The following is a 19547-nucleotide window of genomic DNA, read 5'->3' as shown; positions in this document are numbered from 1 at the left end:
AAAAAATTCAGCATTAGAAAGGAAGTTTTTTATTCATAATTGAATATACGATCTATTACTTAACTATGAAACTAACTAATGCTATTAAATTAATAAATGCATTAATACCGGTGTGCACAAATTATTTTTTTTTAAATCCATTACAAAAAAATTATTACTTAGTTCTACATAGTTCAAATTAATTAATTTGTATGCATAACATTATTGAAGTACAGCAGACATTTTTTATATTAAGATACAAGGTAAGGTTAAAGAACTTGCAAAGAAAGATGCTTCAAGATTAAAAAAAAAAAATACACACACACACACACACGAAAAAAGAAAAGTTAATAGGATTAAAATTTGTTTGAGTCCAAATTAAAAAACCCACTAACAATGTTTTTCTTTGATCATAATTTAATCTTCGTCAATTCTTATGCTATTCTTTAAAACTAAAAAATTCATTTAAAAAAAAAGAAGTCTTTGAAATAAAATGCAATAAATGCTATTCATTTACTTTTGGCGAGTTAAACAACCACAATTCTACAAATGAATACTTTACTAGCTAAATGCTACACAGCAGATAAATTTAAAATAATAGCAATTTTTCATGAACATAACACACATTTTTCTCCAAAGTGTACAACAATATGAGAAATTTCATAGTTATAGTATCAGAGTTGCATATTGCAATATTTTAAAAATATTCATCATCGTAATATACGTGGGTTGATCCAAAAAACAGTTTACTAGCAGAAGCATTTGAAACCTAAACGTTGAGGAGCAAATATTTCCACCCAGGGTGGTTGACAGATGGTGCTAGTTGTCCTACAGCGGTTCGACTAGTAAGTAGCGTCAGTACGCAGAGACGTAAGAGTGACAGTAATGGCAAGACGTCTAGAAAAATTGTCTTGCAAAGAGGTGCGAGCCGTAATTCCGTTCTTATGGGCCAAGAATGTGGCCTCATCTGAAATTCACAGACAAATTGTTGAGGTATACAGGGACAAAGCAATGAGTAGACACCAGGTAGCGTATTGGTGTCCTTCTGATCAAGAGGGCAGGGAGCAAGTGGAAAACTGCATTATGGAAGGTTCAAGTGAGAGCTCTGGAATCACCCCCCCCCCCATACAGCCCCGACTTGGCTCCCAGTGACTATGACCTTTTTCCAGACTTGAAGCAAAACTTATCCGGAACACGGTTCAGCACCAACAATGCAGTAAAAACAGTAGCCGAGAAATGGCTCAAGGAGCAGGGCCATGATTACTACCAAGCTGGGATAAACAAGTTGGTCGAACGTTCTGACAAATTCCAAAACAGGTTTGGCGACTATGTGGAAAATGAAGGCCAAATGTGTCTCTTGATTCCCATTTGCATCTTGTTTCTGTTGTTAATAAATACATTTTCATTTGCCTTGTAAACTTTTTTTTGGATAACCCCTCGTATTTAATCACGTAGAAGTTGTGTTGAGTTCCAATACACGGAAGATAATTTATCTTTAAAGAGCTATCTTGTTTTTTGAACAATTGATTTCAATTAACATATTCCAGAGAGTACCCACAGCTGAAAATAGTTAAGAAGAAAACAAGCCACAAACAAATCAACTGAGTTTCTATTTCTGATGGCATTTTAGCTTCTTAATTTGATTTTATTGCAGTGGAAAATTTCAGCTAGTTGTCATACATTGACTGATTAAAAGTATCAAGTACGATCGCTAGAGCACTTTTGATGATAAATTTAAACGAATTTCGATTTTACTCTTTGTTTCACACAATTGAAGAATCAATGGTTGAGTCTCATCTGGTGTTGCCGTAATCCACTCATGAAAGCAGAACTGTAATTACAAATCTTGCATTTGTAAGGTTTTTCCCCAGTATGTAACCTCATGTGAGTTTTCAAGTTCCACTTTTGAGTGAAGCTCTTACCACAGACCTTACAACATTTTTCTTCATCACTCAATTTTGAACTGCTCCTCATATTTGCTGCTTGGAATAAGCTTTCTCTGCCAGGGAAAACTTTTCTCGGAGACATACCGTGGAGCCCCGAAAATGGGAAACTCTTTCGATGTATTTGATTACCGTACCAACGATAATTAATACTTTCTGCTCCTTGCAGTGATGAGCTAAAGAGAGAAGTATTCCTGCTTGTTAGCTGTGAACTTGACATTGCAGTTGGTGTTTCGCTACGTATGTTAGAATTTGACGAGGTTTTCGAAAATGCTTGATATGGCCTTCGACTGACTGAAAATTGGAAACACAAAAAGACATTAATTGTACATAAAAGTTTAAACATGATTTATGATATAATATAATTCAAATATTTCAATGAAGTTCTTGAAACTCAAACTTACCACAATGAATTTAGAACAAATATTTATATCATCTTTAAACTAGCTAATTAAAATTTCTATATAATTTCCAGAAATTTTGTACAACATGACAAACACATTAATAATGGTTGAATTCTAGATGTAATTGATTAAAATTTCTTTTCATAATTTTAAATGCAATTAAAAAAAGGAATATTTGTTATGACAAAAAAAGAAAATATTGGCAAAAAAAGGGGGGGGGGGGGGTCATTTAAAAAAATTCTTAGGAAGATTAACTCATAAATGACGTTTGTGTTTTAATGTGCAGTAAAAAATTTAAGAAAAGTTTTAGAACTTTTCACAAATGCAGAAACTCTTTATTTTTTTGGGTAAAAAAAGCTTTTTAAGTTTAACAATAAAAACATATCTAATTTTAAAAAAAAAATGCATGTAAAAAAAAAATCTACAAAGCTAAAAAATATATATATCGGCATTCGATTTTATGTAAATAAAAATAAAGGAGAAAACATACATAATTGCATATATTTTCACCCTTGTTTTGATCGATTTTTTTTCAGTAATTAGCTCATAATGCATAGATGATTTAAATGATACCCCCATGGAGAAAAAAACCGCTTACCACACCTAACTTTTTAACTAGAAAGGAAAAATAGTACTGATGTTTAAAATGAAACTACCATAATTACAAGAACTTAACAAGGGCAACAAAACATGCAAAAATAAAAGATAAAAATGAGCATTGTCCAACAAAAATGTACTGGTAACAGAGACACAGCATTTAACACACAATTTTATGTCACATGCAAAAAAAGAACTGCACAATTAATAACTGAAAATTAATGAAATAGAAAACCTCCCTTAATTCATTGTTGGCTTCACATACCACTTTACTGAAATCAAATGAAAATTAATTGATAAACGATGAATGAAAATAAATTAAAAGGCAATTGAAGCTTAAAATTTAATTATAAAAATGGTTTTCAAAGTATAAAATGTTCCCTATTTCACAACAATAACAGAAAATAAATGGATAAAAAATAATTAATTATGATACGGTTTTTAATACTTTCATATCAATCCACCAAACTTTCATCAAATTTCTTGATCAATCACAAATTTGCACCTATGTAGCATAACAAGGAATGCAAATAAAAAATACAATGAAAACAAAAATAATGTCCATATCAATTCAAAACAAAAATTTAAACCATTATAAAACAAATCTGAAAATTAAAATATTTCAAATTATAAAACTAGTGCTTAAGTAACAAAACAAATGCATCAATTCCACTGAAACTGGAATAATATTTCCAAGTCAAGAGTAGCCAGTAAAATAAACAAAACAAGCAGCTCTCATTGTACAACAGAGAAAGGCAGATTTCGATTTTCAAGACAACTCATTCATTTTTGCGAAAACAATTTTGTAGTTTTTTTCTTTTTCTCACTTGCAGAACAATTTCTCTACAAAATTAAACTCTTGCACCAGGTACCTTATCTATAAAAATGATGGTTCCATTTTAGAAAGATCTTTTTGGCACATTTTCTAAAAATATAAATACAAATTAACAGTGAAAAAAAAAACATTTATGAAAATTTCTTACCTTTATGTAACATCTTAATTATGAGAAACATTGCAAATTCTAGGTGCTTCAGTTAGTCCCTATATAAATGCAATTTTTTATCAACACTTTTATACTTCAGCACTTAATGCTAGCAGTGATCGCTCTTCTGTATGTGCACATGAACATAGGTAACGCCCAACAAAAACAAGGATACACATTCATTAAAAATTGAAATAAAAAATATGATTAAATACACTACCAGATAATATTTTGTTAATTTCCAAGAAATTTTTTCCCTCTCCCTCTTTTTTCCAACAGATTAATACGTATCAATACATTGCTTTTGAAAGAAATTCAATACTAGTACTTTGATGCAAGTTCAGACATGGATGCATGGGGGGGGGGGGGGGGGTCAAGATCTTTATGGAAAAAAAAATATTTATCTTATACTTCGAAAAAATGGCCCTAGACTCTTCATTTATGACCAAAAATTACTTATGATCTCCTTCCCTTTCCAGAAATGAACCAATCCAAAACCAAAACATGTGGATCCCCCCTTTGTTGTGTACTATTGGGATTTAAAAATACATCACCAAGTCTTTGTTTAACACTTTCAGGTCTGAGCTATTTCGACCGCATATCTCCTGGGACTATAGACTGGGTTTGTTTTTGCGTTTTCATGATTTTTTAAAAAATACTTGGAAGATGTGAGTTTTAGTAATTTTTTATTGTATTACAAACTTTAAGATGTTTTCTTTCATAAAAAAGGAACTATTTGAATGAAATAAAAATCAATTTTTAGTAAGAAATTGTCGAAAAAAGCATGTTTGAAACTTAAAAAAAAAAAGTTTCGCATAGGAAAACATCATTTTTAACCATAAAAGTTCACCCAGACTCAATTAAAAACTTACCTAAATTTTGAACAAATATCTGAAAATAGGTTTAATTTGAAAATAAACATTATTTAATAAAATTTGCTTTTGTATGGTACATTTCAAAGCACAATCACGAATTTAAACCCCTATTCTATCACGATTCATGTAGTTATTTCTGCCTGGTGCTGCCATCTATATTTTTCTTTTGAAAGTAAAAAGTTCGTATAGTAAAAATTTGACCCCGAGAGAATCTCGGGCTTAGTTCCCTTCACCAAAAACGGCAACCCGAGTGACCTTGGTTTAGACCTCTAAGTGTTAAAGATGCATAGTGCAGCCTTTTTTATAAAATTGGGAAGACTAATTAGAATTAGCAGTTAGTTTTAAATCAGTAAGTTCCCATTTTCATTATCAGTTCCCATTTTAAGGTCATTACTTTAGCAGGGCAAGGCGTTGCACAGAACCTGTACCATAGAATATGGCAAAACTTAAAACCATCAAAGCAAATCTGGTGATTGCTATTTAACTCTAAATTGAATTGCTGACAATTAAATACTTACGTTCTGATAAAAAGGAAGTTTTTTGGATTATAAGAAAAGGAAGGTATCACATGATGTAACACAAAACAATGCTAGTTTATTCATGCATATATTTAACACACTATTTTTATACCAGAAAGCTCTTCCACTATGCCACTTAACACGTTCTACTTATAACAATTGGAAGTTTACAAGAGCGATATTTATTTTTAGTTTCTTATCCCCTGTTCAAAGGCAAATTGTGGCTATAGAATAGAAAAATACTAAGCAAAAATATAGAGGCATACCTGGCTATTTGATTGTGTGTAGGGAAGGGAGGGGGAAATTACATAAATTCTCAAAGTCAGTATTTTTTTTATTTTTTTTTTACTGTCTATTTTTGATCAAACACAAGTTGGTTAATCCAATGCATTAAAGAGGAAAACATTTTAAAATGAGCTTTATTGTGTAAAACTGAAAAGAAAAATTCAGTTTCAAAAGCTTCTAGTTCTAATTTACATTAGGCAGAAATTTATTTGAACAGCTATAAAAGCAAAATGCTACTTAAGAGTGAAAACCAATAAAAATGTTAAAATTTAATTTTTGCTAAATACTTTAGGTATGCAAATATTAAAATTCCACATTAATACTAAAATAGATTAAAGGACAGCTACATCACCATAAAAGAAATAATTCTCATTCAATCTTTATCACAAGAATATTTCAATTTGATTAGAATCTTTTGCTAAACACACACTACAAAAGGAAGAACATTTTCGATATAATGTTTTTGACAGGTACAACACACTTTTCAGAAAAACATCCAACTTTCTTATTAATCAGAGGAATAACAAAAAAGTCCTCAAAGAGGGTCTAGGCTAAAGGTAATGAACTTCAATGACTAAGAATATAAATGAAATCATGGGAATTATTTTACTTTTGCATAGTTTTTTCACATGGAAAATAACTTAGACAATCAAATAAAAGTTTTAAAAATAGGCAATTGTTTCTTTTACTAAAATATAACATCAACACTTTTGCTAATAAGGATGTATATCTCATCAATCATTTCGGTGGGCAAAAATTCTTGACTACTTTCCATTTTGAAAAGAACAAGTTTGGTAAGATTCAGGATGAAACAGATAATATGGAATGAAAAATGGCTAAAACAGGCCCATAATTTGAGGGATCGGGGGGGGGGGGGCTAATTGCACCCTTGGAATTAAGAAACAACGTAATTATGCATTTTGTCCTTACCCCCATAAAATGTGTTGAGTATATACCACGCACAGAACAAAGCATTTCTTCATATAATATTCCAACAGCCCAGTTATGACATCCAGAGGCTGCAGCTTCGTCTTTGTTTATAACCTCATCAGTCTGAATTAGTCAATAATAGAGTTGGAGGCATATGTCATCGTAATGAAGCTGAGAGTGCCAACAAACTGGTAGCTAAAGTAAATTTAGAACACCAGAGAGAGACTACAGTACCCAAGCTTTGCTTCAATTAACGAGTTGAACTGCACCATTGCTGCGGACTCTTGCCATTGTGCCAAATTTACTTTAGCTGCCAGTTAGTTTACATTCAACTTCAATGGGATGACACCTGTTACCAGCTCAGTTAACGACTATTCCAGGCAGATAAGTTCATAGCAAGGATGAAAACAATCTGTGGATATCATTATTGGGCTGTCGGTATATGGGATGCCATAGCTCTGGCTTATCGGTTGTAACTTACTGCTTAATAAGCATTTCTGATTGTGCGAGTTATTTCAATCACAATTTTCTTTGCAAAAACCAGAATTTTTCTCCACCAGTAAATAGCTCAAATTAGGAGAGCCACAAAAGAAATACACATAACACTTCAAGTAATATCTCTCGACCAATAACAAATTTTGTAACAAATCAAACCGTCAATTGAAATTGCACCAAAAAATTCCTAATGTACCACATGAATTTTGTGCCACTAGCATTGTACGAAAGTAGCCACATAAAATCAAAAGTGATTATGACTCATCTTGTGCTGCCGCAATCCACTCAGAAAAGCAGAGCTGTAGTCACAGACCTGGCACTTGAACGGCTTCTCCCCGGTGTGGATCCTCATGTGGGTGTCCAGGGTGCTCTTCTGCTTGAAGAGTCTTCCACAGACTTTGCAATTCCTTTCTTTGCCACCATGAATGGTCATGTGATGTCCGAGAGCGGCTTCTTTGGTAAAAACCTTCCCGCACTTGTTGCACTGGAAGTACGGAATGCTGCCACCAGGTCCCGTCGTGTTGCAACCTGATGCCGCCTGTCGAGAAGGCGAGTTGAGGAATTCTTGCGATGAGGAAGAATGAAATGAGTTACCTCCCTTGTCGAACACTTCTGAACTGGCATGAAGACTTGGATTTCGGTTCCTTATGCTACAATCGGATTCGATAGCCTTTAAAAAACTATACACGCTTTTTGCATCTGTTAAAAAATAAATATGTCTTACAACAGGAAGTGAAAGGTTGAAAAACATAGTATTTGTGAAAGCAAATGTCACCTTAACTGAAACTGTCACTATCAATTAATGAGACAAAAGATGTAAGAGAGGGGTACCTAAAACACTGTAACCAAATGTTTATTGCATAACTATGTTTTTAATCAACCCAAAAGCCATACTTTTTCTTACAAATAAAAGAATATAAACGAATAAATAAAATTCTTCTTAAAAAAGCAAGATTTTTACTTCTTAAGCCTGGGAAAGTACAATATTTATACCATACGGATTTAGTTTTAAGTAGATGAAGTAAAATTTTGACCCCTTTCTATTCTTACTCTCAAACCCCAGTAACCCAGTTTCTCAAGAAATCATATCTTAAATATTCTAGTGAGTAAAAAGCCAGTAATAAAGCCTCAACTACAGGCCAGGATCTGCGTACCCGCAGACACCGCAGTGTGTGTGTGTGTGTGTGGGGCAGGGCCGGCTCTAGTAGTTCTGCCGCCCTAGACAATATTGACAAATGCTGCCCCCCTCCCCATTGAATAATAATAATAATATAAAATAATGATATTGTAATAAAATAAAAATAATAGTAAAGAGTTTACAATTAAAGGGAGTCTCTAGTTAAATTCCAAACTGGGTTTTGCATATCCAAGCACTGGTACACACTTTAAATTATATTTTCATAATGATTAAAGTAGTGCATCTTATGGCACTGAAACAGATATTAATATTTTCAAATGAATTTTAAATCCCGTAATTTGCCGCTTCTAAAAGTAAATTGCATTTTTAGTTAATTCAGAACTATGTTTTGCATATCCAAACGCTGGTACACACTCTAAATTATTAAATATTATTAATTTTTTTTTTAGCATTGAAACAGTGAATCTTATGCAGCTGAAACAGATATTCATACTTTTAAAAACATTTCAATTTCGAAATTTGCCGCCCCTAAAATCTGCCCCCCTAGGCGGCCACCTAGGTCACTTACCCCAAGAGCCGGACCTGGTGTGTTTGGGGGGGGGCATCCTTAAGGGACCTAACGTCCCGAGAAATGGGGGGGGGGGGAATAGCACTAAGACTTATTAACGTGGTAAATTTTCACTGCTGGCCAATGGGGAGGGGCCCTACAGATTTTGTTGCAGGGGAGCCCAAAATGCATAGATCCGGGCCTGCTCAAATATTTACTTCTGAGAGAAAAATGCCTGTAGCACAAATGCTGTACCAACTTAGACACAAAAGTTTTATAAAAGCTGGTAAAAAAAAAAAAAGAAGGAAAGAAACAGGAGCACACTGTTCTCCCGATTATCCAGTTTGCGGATTATCCGAGCAGCCAAAAATTTAAATGAAAAAATTTAAAATTAATTAAAGCTAAAAATTATGCCAAATTTTATTACATATTTCATTACCAGTACTAATGTATTACTTTTTGTAATAGTAGAGTATCATAATTAAACCCGAAGTATTCTATATACCACTGTGTACTTTATACGTATAACCTCCTAATACACACTTTTCTGCGTGCTTGGTCATTTTCAGATTATTCGTGTACTATTTGACCCCGGATTGTATGTAATTTGGCAATGAGCCAAGTTAAGACGATTCCATCTGAATGAATCTAATAGGGGAGAATGTAAAATAGCGATGGGATTTTGATGCACACGTTTCATAATTTCACCAGGAACTTATTTATTTATTGTCTTCATTGAAGTGAAAATGAGTGGAAACAAAATGAATTTCTATGGAAACAACAAAAAGAAAATTAAATGTTTTCATTTCGTTCGGAAATTCAAAAGTAAAATCGTAAACTCAAAATCATGTTATAAACAAAATAAACCAATTAGTTTTTGAGTGAGAATTTCGATCGAATATAGTTTTAATTTCAAAATTATTGCAGCGAATAAACTGCCATTTCTGAAAAACTGAGAAGAGGCAAGAGTACATCTGTATCAGAAAAATTACTATTCCTGAACACGTCCATTTCCGCCTGTAAACCAGATATCAGCCTTTCCATATAATCAATGGTTAGACAGTACAACCTTACATTAATTAGCACAGATAATCGGGAGTACAGTGTATACATAACAAACAATGCAACTATATACAAGTACATGCTAGGAAACTAAAGGAAGAAAATATAATTTCTTAAAAATCAAAATTTTCAGTTGAAAAATTTTTAAGATGAAATGGTACTCACTTTTGCTATTGGACAAATACAAAATCAATGTTTGAGAGAATTATCAATTGTGTATCATTCATCTTCTGTTATTTTGGTTTAAATAAATAAAAATGAAGTTAAAAAATATATTACAGCAGAACTACATTAAATTAAGACAAAATATTATTAGCAGTAGTTATTTAGAAAAAAGTGCTGCCATTATTATTGGAAACAACAGAAAAAGCTCTATTTTCTATTATTATTTTAATATTTTGAAGACACAAACTGTAAAAAGGAAAAATATAATCTCCTATTTTCTCTTCTTTGACTGCTGAATAGCGTTAACAAAAGTAATATAAATCATAAATGCACAGAAGATTGTTAATGTAAAACATTAGTACATGAGGCACACACAAATTTATTAAAAACCTAAAATAATTATGAGGAAGGCAGTTAGGCAATACATTTTGACTAAAAGATTTTATCGCAAAAAATTACAAGAATAAGCCATTTAGCCAATAAAGCATTTATTTTTCAATAAAAACAAGAAAATATTACACACAACCAAAAGAAACGTTAACAAACCAAAGTTGAAATGAAACATGCTTTCTACCTTTATTGCTTTAATGATAATGCATGGCATTAACAAATCAAATCGTCTTTTATTCAAATCGCTATATGTTACTTAATTAGCAAAAGTATTTTCCATTAATTTCAGACAAGAATGATAGTTTGACACGTTAATGGGAAAGTTTAAATCCTGAATTTAAAATTATGCCTTACTAATGTATTTAAACTGTTGGAAATGAATGAACTTGCCTTATGAATGCACTTTTGTCAACATAATTAGTTTAAAGACAAATACGTTTAACTTTTAAAAAAATATTTAAAAATACATAAAAAACTGCCTGTTATTCATGTTTTTTTTTTCAAGAAGACAAGAAATTTTTTTCACAGAAAACAATAATTTAATTAAAGTTCTTGAAGGAATGCTAATAATTCACCTTGCCACCTTCATTTTTTTAAATAATTTCAACTTAAGGTTTTTGTGTTCAGCATTCCTTGATAAATAAAATTTCAAATAAAAAAAACAAACTTTTAAATAAAATCTAACATTGATTCAACATAAAAAAAGAGTACTAACAAACCCAATATTAGTCACTTGGTTTTTCAAGTAATTTCAACTTCCTTCACAAATTTTTTGTGCTTTGCATCCCTTGCCATAAAAAGCATAAAATTTAAACGAGGAAAAACCGAAATTTTCAAATTCAACATTACCTCAACACTTTAAAAAATAATAATAATATTAAACCTAAATAAATCCAATTTCTAGAATTTCTTAAAATATTGTAAACTTTATCAAATTTCAGAAAAAGTACCTACAAAGAATTTGCAATGTTATAGTTTTGAAAAAGACCTTACAAAACCAAATATTTGATTCACACTAACATGAATCCTCAAATTATAATAATGCCTACTAAAACAATTTAATCTGCATACACATGAATTATCACTAAATTACATTTTACAACAGCGAACACATAAATAGTATGAAGAAATTTAATCATTATCTTTTTACACATATAGACTAGCTATGTACAAGTTACAAAATTTGTACCTGTAATTGTCATATAAAAACTTAGAGTAATATATTCAAAATTAATAGAAGAAAATGAAATGGACTTTTTTAAAAAGTTAAAAACAAAACTTAATCACCATTTATGGAGAAAAGAAGATGAAGAAAAAAGACTTTTAAGGAACTATTAAAATGTCTCAAAAAAATCTGTAAAAAATCAGTTCAAGAAACTTTTCACTTCATTTTAAAAGCTTTCAGGTTAAATGCAATTCTGATTTAAGACACACTATGTACAATACTTTCAGCTCTGTTTATTGGGCAACGGTATTTTTCACACGATAGAATTACTTTACATTGTAAAATCTAACCAAAACGAACATTCAATATTATTGCATATTATATTCAATATTATTGCATATCATTCTTGCATATTATAGAAACAATGATACAATCATAGTTATCAGAACAATCATCAATAAGATTAATTAAAATACAACCGCCAGTTCAGTTATTCATTCGAGGACTGCAGTTTCGTGCTTTTTAGCACTCATCAGCCCGGAATAGGAATCACATGAGCTGGAGGCGAAAAATCTCTTAAGGGAGCCAAGAGAGCAACACAAACTGGTAGCTAATGCAGAATTAGCAAACCAGATGAGCGACCGCAACAATGGTGCGGTTCAACTCATAGATTGATCGCAAAGCTAAGGTATTTTGTAGTAAGTTACCGCCCTAAGGGGCTAAGGCAGAAATACTTAAAATACAACCATTTAAATAACTGAGCTGGCGGTTGTATTTTAAATATTTCAGCATTAGCCCTGGTCTTAGGGCGGTAACTTACTACAAAATACCTTAGCTTTGCCATCAATCTATGAGTTGAACCGCACCATTGTTGCAGTTGCTCATCTGGTTTGCTAATTCTGCATTAGCTACCAGTTTGTGTGGCTCTCTTGGCTCCCTTAAGAGATTTTTCGCCTCCAGCTCATGTGATTCCTATTCCGGGCTGATGAGTGCTAAAAAGCACGAAACTGCAGTCCTCGAATGAATAACTGAGCTGGCGGTGTATTTTAAGTATTTATGCCTTAGCCCTGGCTTTAGGGCGGTAACTTACTACAAAACATCAATTAGATTGTTTTGATAACTATAATAAGAAAAGACCAACTAACACTGGAAGAATTTAGACTATAAATTTTGTATTTAAGATTTAACATTTTGTCCAAGTTAAAGCTTTTTGATACTCTTGATTTTTAATAAAGACTGTTTAAAAACAAGGTTTCTCCTTACAAATGCATTTCTAAAAGCTTTAAAAATGTAAACTAAATTTAATCGGGTGAAGTTTTAAGAAATTATTAATTTCTTTGGGATATAAGAAGATATACAGCCTTGTGATTCATTTGATATTCAAAATATTGTCAAAATAGTCCCTTTCAAAAATTCTTATTGCTTTGCCATTTTAAAGCCAATTCAGAGTTATTAAATTAAAGTGTCCAAACTTGAAACCTGCATAAATCAAATTGAGAATTAGCATGCCTCTTGTAATCTCGAAATATTATGGTCAAACATTGAAAGCGGAATAAAAAGTAAACTTTTTTTTTACTTAAGCAATAAGCTAAAAACATAAACATAGCTAAACTCAGAAAATGTCACAGAATTTTCCAGACATTCCAACTTTCAGCACAAATAACAAGTTGAAATGTGTAAAAGATTACAGGTAAAAACTATTCATCTTACATCAACACGTAAATATAAACCTGTCTAAAATAGTTGCTAAATAATTTATAAAAACAAAAATTTTAACAAAAATATAAAATATACTTCAGACGATTTAAAAACTCAGATGAAATTTGAAAAACGCTATTCTTTGGTCATTCATAGCTGCCATTAACGTCTATAAAATTACTCAGTTAAAGCATGAAATATTTGACACGAGTTTCATTGAAATATGTTTCAATAGTTATTTTCCAGCAATTTTCCTAAGCGGCTTTTATTAAAAAGAAACACATTAATGTGAATCTTTAAACTTATCTGTGTGCATCCCCTATACCCCTCATCATTCTTACAAAAGCCAAGATCTTGTTTCTATAGCAAAAGCAAGAGGAAATAATTTAACCGCTAATGAAGATGTAAATGTTCCATTAGAGGCTTAATAATGTCTGAAACAGCTATGTATGTATGTATTATTAATTCTTTTCCTTCAGAGGCCTCCCCCATGAGTAGAGCTATTACCCCATAAGGTGGAAAATTTTGACCACTTGCTTCCTTTCCAAATCCAAAGGAACTCACTTTTTCTGCACTTTTTTTTCATACTAAGCCTTCTTGTGGGACATGCTTCGACATTACAGGTAAGGCTGTCAGAAGATTAAAGAAAATATGGTAGTACATTAATTTTTAAAAGAAATTAATGTTTGTGTCTCATTTTATGCTGCAACAATCCATTTAATTGCGTAGAACTATAGCCACACGAGATGCATTTGTACGGCTTCTCCCCGGTGTGAATCCTAATATGCGTACGCAAGTTTCCCTTCTGGTTGAAACACCTCCCACAATACTCACAAGAGAACTTATGAATGGAATCAGTCGATGCCATAACGGATTTGAAGCCATCCTTGGTCAAAACCTCACCGACACAGTGGAAGTACTTTTTGTCCAAAGGACCGCCTTGTGGAAACTGCATCTTGTCCATTGCCATGCTGTTGAAAGACGTGCGTGGCACGATTTGCTTGGATGCGGGCGAGGAATTGCTCGGAAAGTTCATCGATGAAGCGCTCGAGGGTAAAAATGCCTGTATACTTTCTGACAGTCCCCTTGCATCTTCAGATGATGAACTAGGAGACATGCTAAGTGCTTGCGATCCTGTCAAGATCAAAACCAGTTGGATCAAAACATACCAAAAACAATACAAGAGAAGGAAAACTTTTTAAAATAATTGTGTTCCCGGTAGCAGAATTTTTTTAGGCGGTCTGTGACGCAGAATAAAAACCCAAAAAGTGTCTGCAAGGTATGCCAGCAATAGATTAGGTCCAACAGTTATTATGAAACATCAACATGAAATGCTTGAGAATATAATGCTAAAATTAAAGATTAATTGCAAAATGTAGGCTAAAAAGTTTCGAAATAAAATGTGAAACTGAGGCGCAGGTAGCTGCCGGAGAAAGAGTGTTTCACCTCTCAGTCACTGGGGACTTCAATATAGGTTTAGGCGACATTTCTGTTTTTAATTTTGTTTTTCTGCTTCATTCTTAACTGTATTTTCTACTTTTGATTCAACATATTTGTGGAGAAAGTGAAAAAAAAAAAAAGCTTTTCGATTCAGAAAAATTCAAATCAGTCGATTTGCTGAAGAATCTGCAAAAGGCGTTGCAGTCTTTAGATGTTTCTGCTACCGGGATTGTGTTAATCTTCAAGTAAAAATGCAAATGTAACAGGGAAGGTATAGGGAGAAAAATGAATAAATTCAAACAAAAAAAAAATGTTTGCTCAGTTTTCAAAATTCTAAAAAAGGTGAAAAAGAAAGAAATATATTGCTCACTAGGAAACCATACATTAGTGTGGTAATAAAATACTTTTAAATAATTAGTAAGCAAAAGAGATAATGAAAAATTGTTTGAGCCATAAATACCCTTTGTGGCCCTCAGGTCCCCGTTTTTGAGACGTAAGTCGGATGACATTTTAAGAAAAGTCATGAAATTTAACGAGAAATGGAAGACTGGTTTCAGGACCTTCCTTCCACCTCTCGTTAAATTTGGCGACTTTTCTTAAATGTGACCTTCAAGACCTTCTACTTGTATCTTGATACTGCAGGCACAAGGGCAAATGATTTATGTATCAAAACAAGTTTCACTATGTTTTTTCGATTGCTAGTTAGTTTTTTTTTTTTTTTTCATTATAACACTATTTATGTAGTTCCCTGGTTAGTATGCTTAAATAACACATAAAAATTAAGATAAGAACATAGAAACTCAGGTTTACGATTCTGATAAATAACCACAGAAAACATCATATGTCAGTTGACATTAATAAATAAAAAAACATTTTTAAATACAAAATCAGCAAATGAAACAACTATTCCAACGATGACAGCAGTGATGTTCCCATCAATTTTTCTGAGGGTATACTCCGAGTAATTCATTGTGCACAATACGTGTATGTGATGATATACGTAATATATCATAAAATGAAGTTTTTTGAAGCTTGAGGGTATACACTATATGTCTAAAAAATGTTTGAAGTATACCCTATGGGAACACCCCTGGATGACAGTTAAGTCACGTATTCATACAAACACAAGGGGGAAAACATGGACACAATTTTTCATTCTGAGTAAAGGTGTATAAATATTTTTAAATAATAAACTCAATAAGACTTTTTTAATGCCTCCACTTTACCATTTTTTCATATTATTCATAAAAATTGATTTGAAAGTGATTTTAGAGCCAATAAAGGTTTCAAAACTCCCCATTTTGGAACGATCCACTTGATGCAATATTATTACAATCTCCAAAATATTTACAGGTAGGCAATGAAAAAAAAAAAAAAAAGAAAGAAGAAAAGAAAGAAAGCTGACTAAAGAAAGAAAATGAGTTTAAAAATTGATACATAAAAAGAAAAAAGATTAAGAGCGAATACTTATTTCCAATAACACACTAAAAGGACATATGACAGGAATTTGAAAAATGTGTTTGTGGATATTTTTTGACTAAAAGAATCATTCCCTTTCCCTTATATTTCTTCCATAGCGGTACATAAATAGATAGTCTATGAGAAGAAATTGACACATATCAATCGTTATGTAAGCTTGTACGAGGCGTATCCGGAAAGTAAGTACCGTTTCGTTTTAATGCCGCTGCAGCGCTGCTGTCAGCGCTCAGTGCATGCGTACTTGTTTCCTCTGTTCATCGGCTACAAACTCGCGCCATTACGGTTGATTTGTCTTGTGTTTTGCGTTTACTGTGGCCGTATATAATGTTTAAAAAATCGATGATCCCGCCGACTGTGAAATTCGTTCTGTGATCCGGTTTTTGAATGCAAACGTAGAGGAATGCTCAGTGAAGGAATTGTGTTGCTGCATGACAATTCTCGGCCCCATACTGCTCGTGACACTCAAAGACTAATTGAACAGTTCGGTTGGGAGCAGTTTAATCACCCGCCGTATAGCCCAGATTTGGCACCGTCTGATTTCCACTTGTTCCTGCACATGAAACGAGAACTTGGAGGTAGGCGCTTTGCTTGTGATGACGACGCAAAAAACCCTGTAAATTTATGGCTCTCTTCATTGGCGGCAAGTTTCTTTGAGGCAGGTATAAATAAGCTGGTGAGCCGCTACGACAAGTGCCTCAACAATGGTGGAAACTATGTTGAAAAATAATTTAAGGTATGATCTTTCATGTAAACATTAAATAATCTTTAAAAAAAAAATGTATAGCTTTTTTTTCAAAACGGTACTTACTTTCCGGATACGCCTTGTACATGGCATTTGCAATCAATTTCATCTTAATCTTTTATGGAAGAAAACGTGAAAAGTTAAACACATCTCGAATTTCTGCAGCAAAAATTTTCCTTCTGCTTCTTACGAGAAATCAAAGAAAGATCGAAACTTTTCTTTAAAAAATCTTTTGCTTAAGCGAAGCAGAGAATGTTTTACAACACATCTCAAAACAGGATTTTTTAATCAATCCAAGAGGACTCTAACAAACATCACTCATTAAATGAAGAAATGCCACCTTAAATAACTTTTCAGCAAGAGTTCGTTTTTTCTGTGACGATATACTACTGTCGTCACTTCACATCCATCGACTTAAATTGATTTGAAACAACTAAAAATTATAGCAACTAGCAATGGCACACTTAAAAAATTTTCTCGGGAAGGAGGAGGGAGAAATAAGTCTTTACAGGTACATGTATTAAAACACTAAGTACAGTGCCCGCCGCTTATTAAAATCACATTCGTTCTGAGGACATTGATTTTATAAAGCAGCTTATTTTATAAACCGGCATACATGCAATGAAAAAAACAAAATGCTCTAAAGTTTAAATACTCTAAAAAAGAAATAAATTATGATTAGTTGTATTTTATTTTTAGTTTTGCAAAATACAGTTGACATTTTAACTTAGATAAGGTACATTTTAAAAATTTCACAAGGGTCTTAAAATATTGACTTATTGTTGTTTGAGTAACAGAATTTGAAAGTAAAGATTGAGAAATCCCTAATTTAATTGTAGCATCACACTAACTACATTTAGGAAGCTTCACACACTTATTTAAAGTTTCAAATTTATCTTTCACACTCAAGTCCTCACGACTTGCTAGCTAGCAATTTTTAACTCAGTGAATGTAAAAATGAATCGTCAACCTCTGCAGATATCTGAATGAGCACGAACTGATTGAAACTCAGTGGTCAGTGAGCAGGGCTGCAAGTTGAAACATATCTGCTCAGTGGAAACAGCCAGCATCAGCTAAATAGGCAGCTCTGAAACAGCTCTCCTGTGTCAACCTCTGCAGATATCTGAATGAGCACGAACTGATTGAAACTCAGTGGTCAGTGAGCAGGGCTGCAGGTTGAAACATATCTGCTCAGTGGAAACAGCCAGCATCGGCTAAATAGGCAGCTCTGAAACAGCTCTCCTGTGTCAACCTCTGCAGATATCTGAATGAGCACGAACTGATTGAAACTCAGTAATCAGTGAGCAGGGCTGCAGGTTGAAACATATCTGCACAGTGGAAATAGCCAGCATCGGCTAAATAGGCAGCTCTGAAACAGCTCTCCTGTGGCTTTTTTTTTTTTTTTCCATTCAACTCCCCAAGAAAAAAACGTACAACCTTCACCTTTCTTTCTTGTTTAAGTGGGTTTTTTTTAGTAATACACTGTTTCAAATCTCGAAAGAAAAAATAAATCCTGGTTCTATTCAGAGAAGAAAGAAGAAAAAGTGATTTTTTTCTTCTTCTTTTCCGTTTTTAACAAATGATTTCAAAAAGTTTGATTTTATAAAATGGCGAGGATGATTTTATTAAAGCATAATCATAACATGTTTTGATATAGTAATGATTCTGTTCTTCCAGATTTGATTTTATAAACTCTGTTTTTAACCACCATTACAGTGTGATACCTTTTCCCAGGTTTGTCTACAAAAGACAGGAACTGTAATTATTCATGCATTTTGATCTTTTTTTTGGTTACACATTTTTTGATCTGTCTCCCACTCTATTTAAATACTTTTCCCAGCAAAATTTTTCAAGTATAACACTACTTCTAAGAAAAGGAATAACAAAAGTGGATGAAAATAAAAATATTTTCTCTGCTTTTTTATTTTAAGATGTTTATTATAATTAGTTAATATAATCATTAAAATAATTGTTCTATCAAAATAAGAGAAATATTTTAACTAAAGAAAGCATTTGAATAAGGAAAATTAAATCAAACTGAACAGTGTGTTTTCTAGTATTGAGTCTAGAAGAAATTTCAGAGTTAATTACATTCAGTTAAAGAAGTTGTAAAATTAAAATTATCTCCCACAGTTGAAATTATTCTCACAAGGATAGAGAAAGTAACATATGATTATATTTTATAAAATAAAAATTTAACAAAGAAATCTAGTGAATAACTAAAAGAAGATAGGTAAATCAATCTAACTATGATAATGTAAAACAAATTTAGAAGGTCATCTTAGAAACCTACATCAACTTTGACATCTAATTAAATGTAAATGCACTCAGTAAAAAGGTATGAAATCAGAAAATATTACTACTATCTACTAAATCAGAAAATATTCTTTGAACACCTTTACTTTGTAAAAAGAGAATTATGCCATTTTCAGTTCAAAAAGAATTACAAATTACATCGATTAAAGGGAAGATTTTCCAGGACTAGTGAATAATTGTGAAATTGCGACTGTTAGTAAATTAGAGTTTAGCAAACTCGAGCGTCAACTGCAGTATGTTTTGAATACCTTTATTCCAATTTTAACAAAAGTAAGAACATGTATTTCAAAGTAGTTAATAGTTGAAAAGAAATAAGAGTTTTATCTGCAGTAGCGTTTTTGTATCATTTTAAAAATACCTCACCAGCTTTTAAAACCCACATGGAAAGATATATAA

The 19547-nt window shown here is 32.3% G+C and overlaps 1 protein-coding gene across 1 annotated transcript; it reads right to left on the bottom strand.

The window, feature by feature from the left end:
- Positions 1 to 7253: 7253 nt before the first annotated feature.
- Positions 7254 to 16944, bottom strand: LOC129232153 (B-cell CLL/lymphoma 6 member B protein-like). The gene is made up of 3 exons (XM_054866394.1): positions 16902 to 16944; positions 14078 to 14308; positions 7254 to 7708 (listed from the first exon to the last, which is right to left on the bottom strand). Exons 1-3 carry the CDS (start codon positions 16942 to 16944, stop codon positions 7254 to 7256), a joined length of 729 nt encoding a protein of 242 aa, XP_054722369.1.
- Positions 16945 to 19547: the final 2603 nt, after the last annotated feature.

Source organism: Uloborus diversus, unplaced genomic scaffold (assembly GCF_026930045.1).
Source record: "Uloborus diversus isolate 005 unplaced genomic scaffold, Udiv.v.3.1 scaffold_11, whole genome shotgun sequence".
Taxonomy (NCBI): Eukaryota; Metazoa; Arthropoda; class Arachnida; order Araneae; family Uloboridae; genus Uloborus; species Uloborus diversus.
Note: the sequence above shows the minus strand (reverse complement) of the source record. Positions and strands in the feature narration are given on the sequence as shown.

Excerpts from the sequence above, each read along its gene's own strand:
- LOC129232153 (XM_054866394.1), bottom strand. The coding sequence starts at position 16,944 with ATGAAATTGATTGCAAATGCCATGTACAAGGCGTATCCGGAAA. Across the intron at positions 14,309-16,901 it reads GTACAAGGCGTATCCGGAAA|GATCGCAAGCACTTAGCATG; the intron begins GTAAGTACCGTT and ends TGATCTTGACAG. Across the intron at positions 7,709-14,077 it reads AAAGTACTTCCACTGTGTCG|ATGCAAAAAGCGTGTATAGT; the intron begins GTGAGGTTTTGA and ends ATTTTTTAACAG.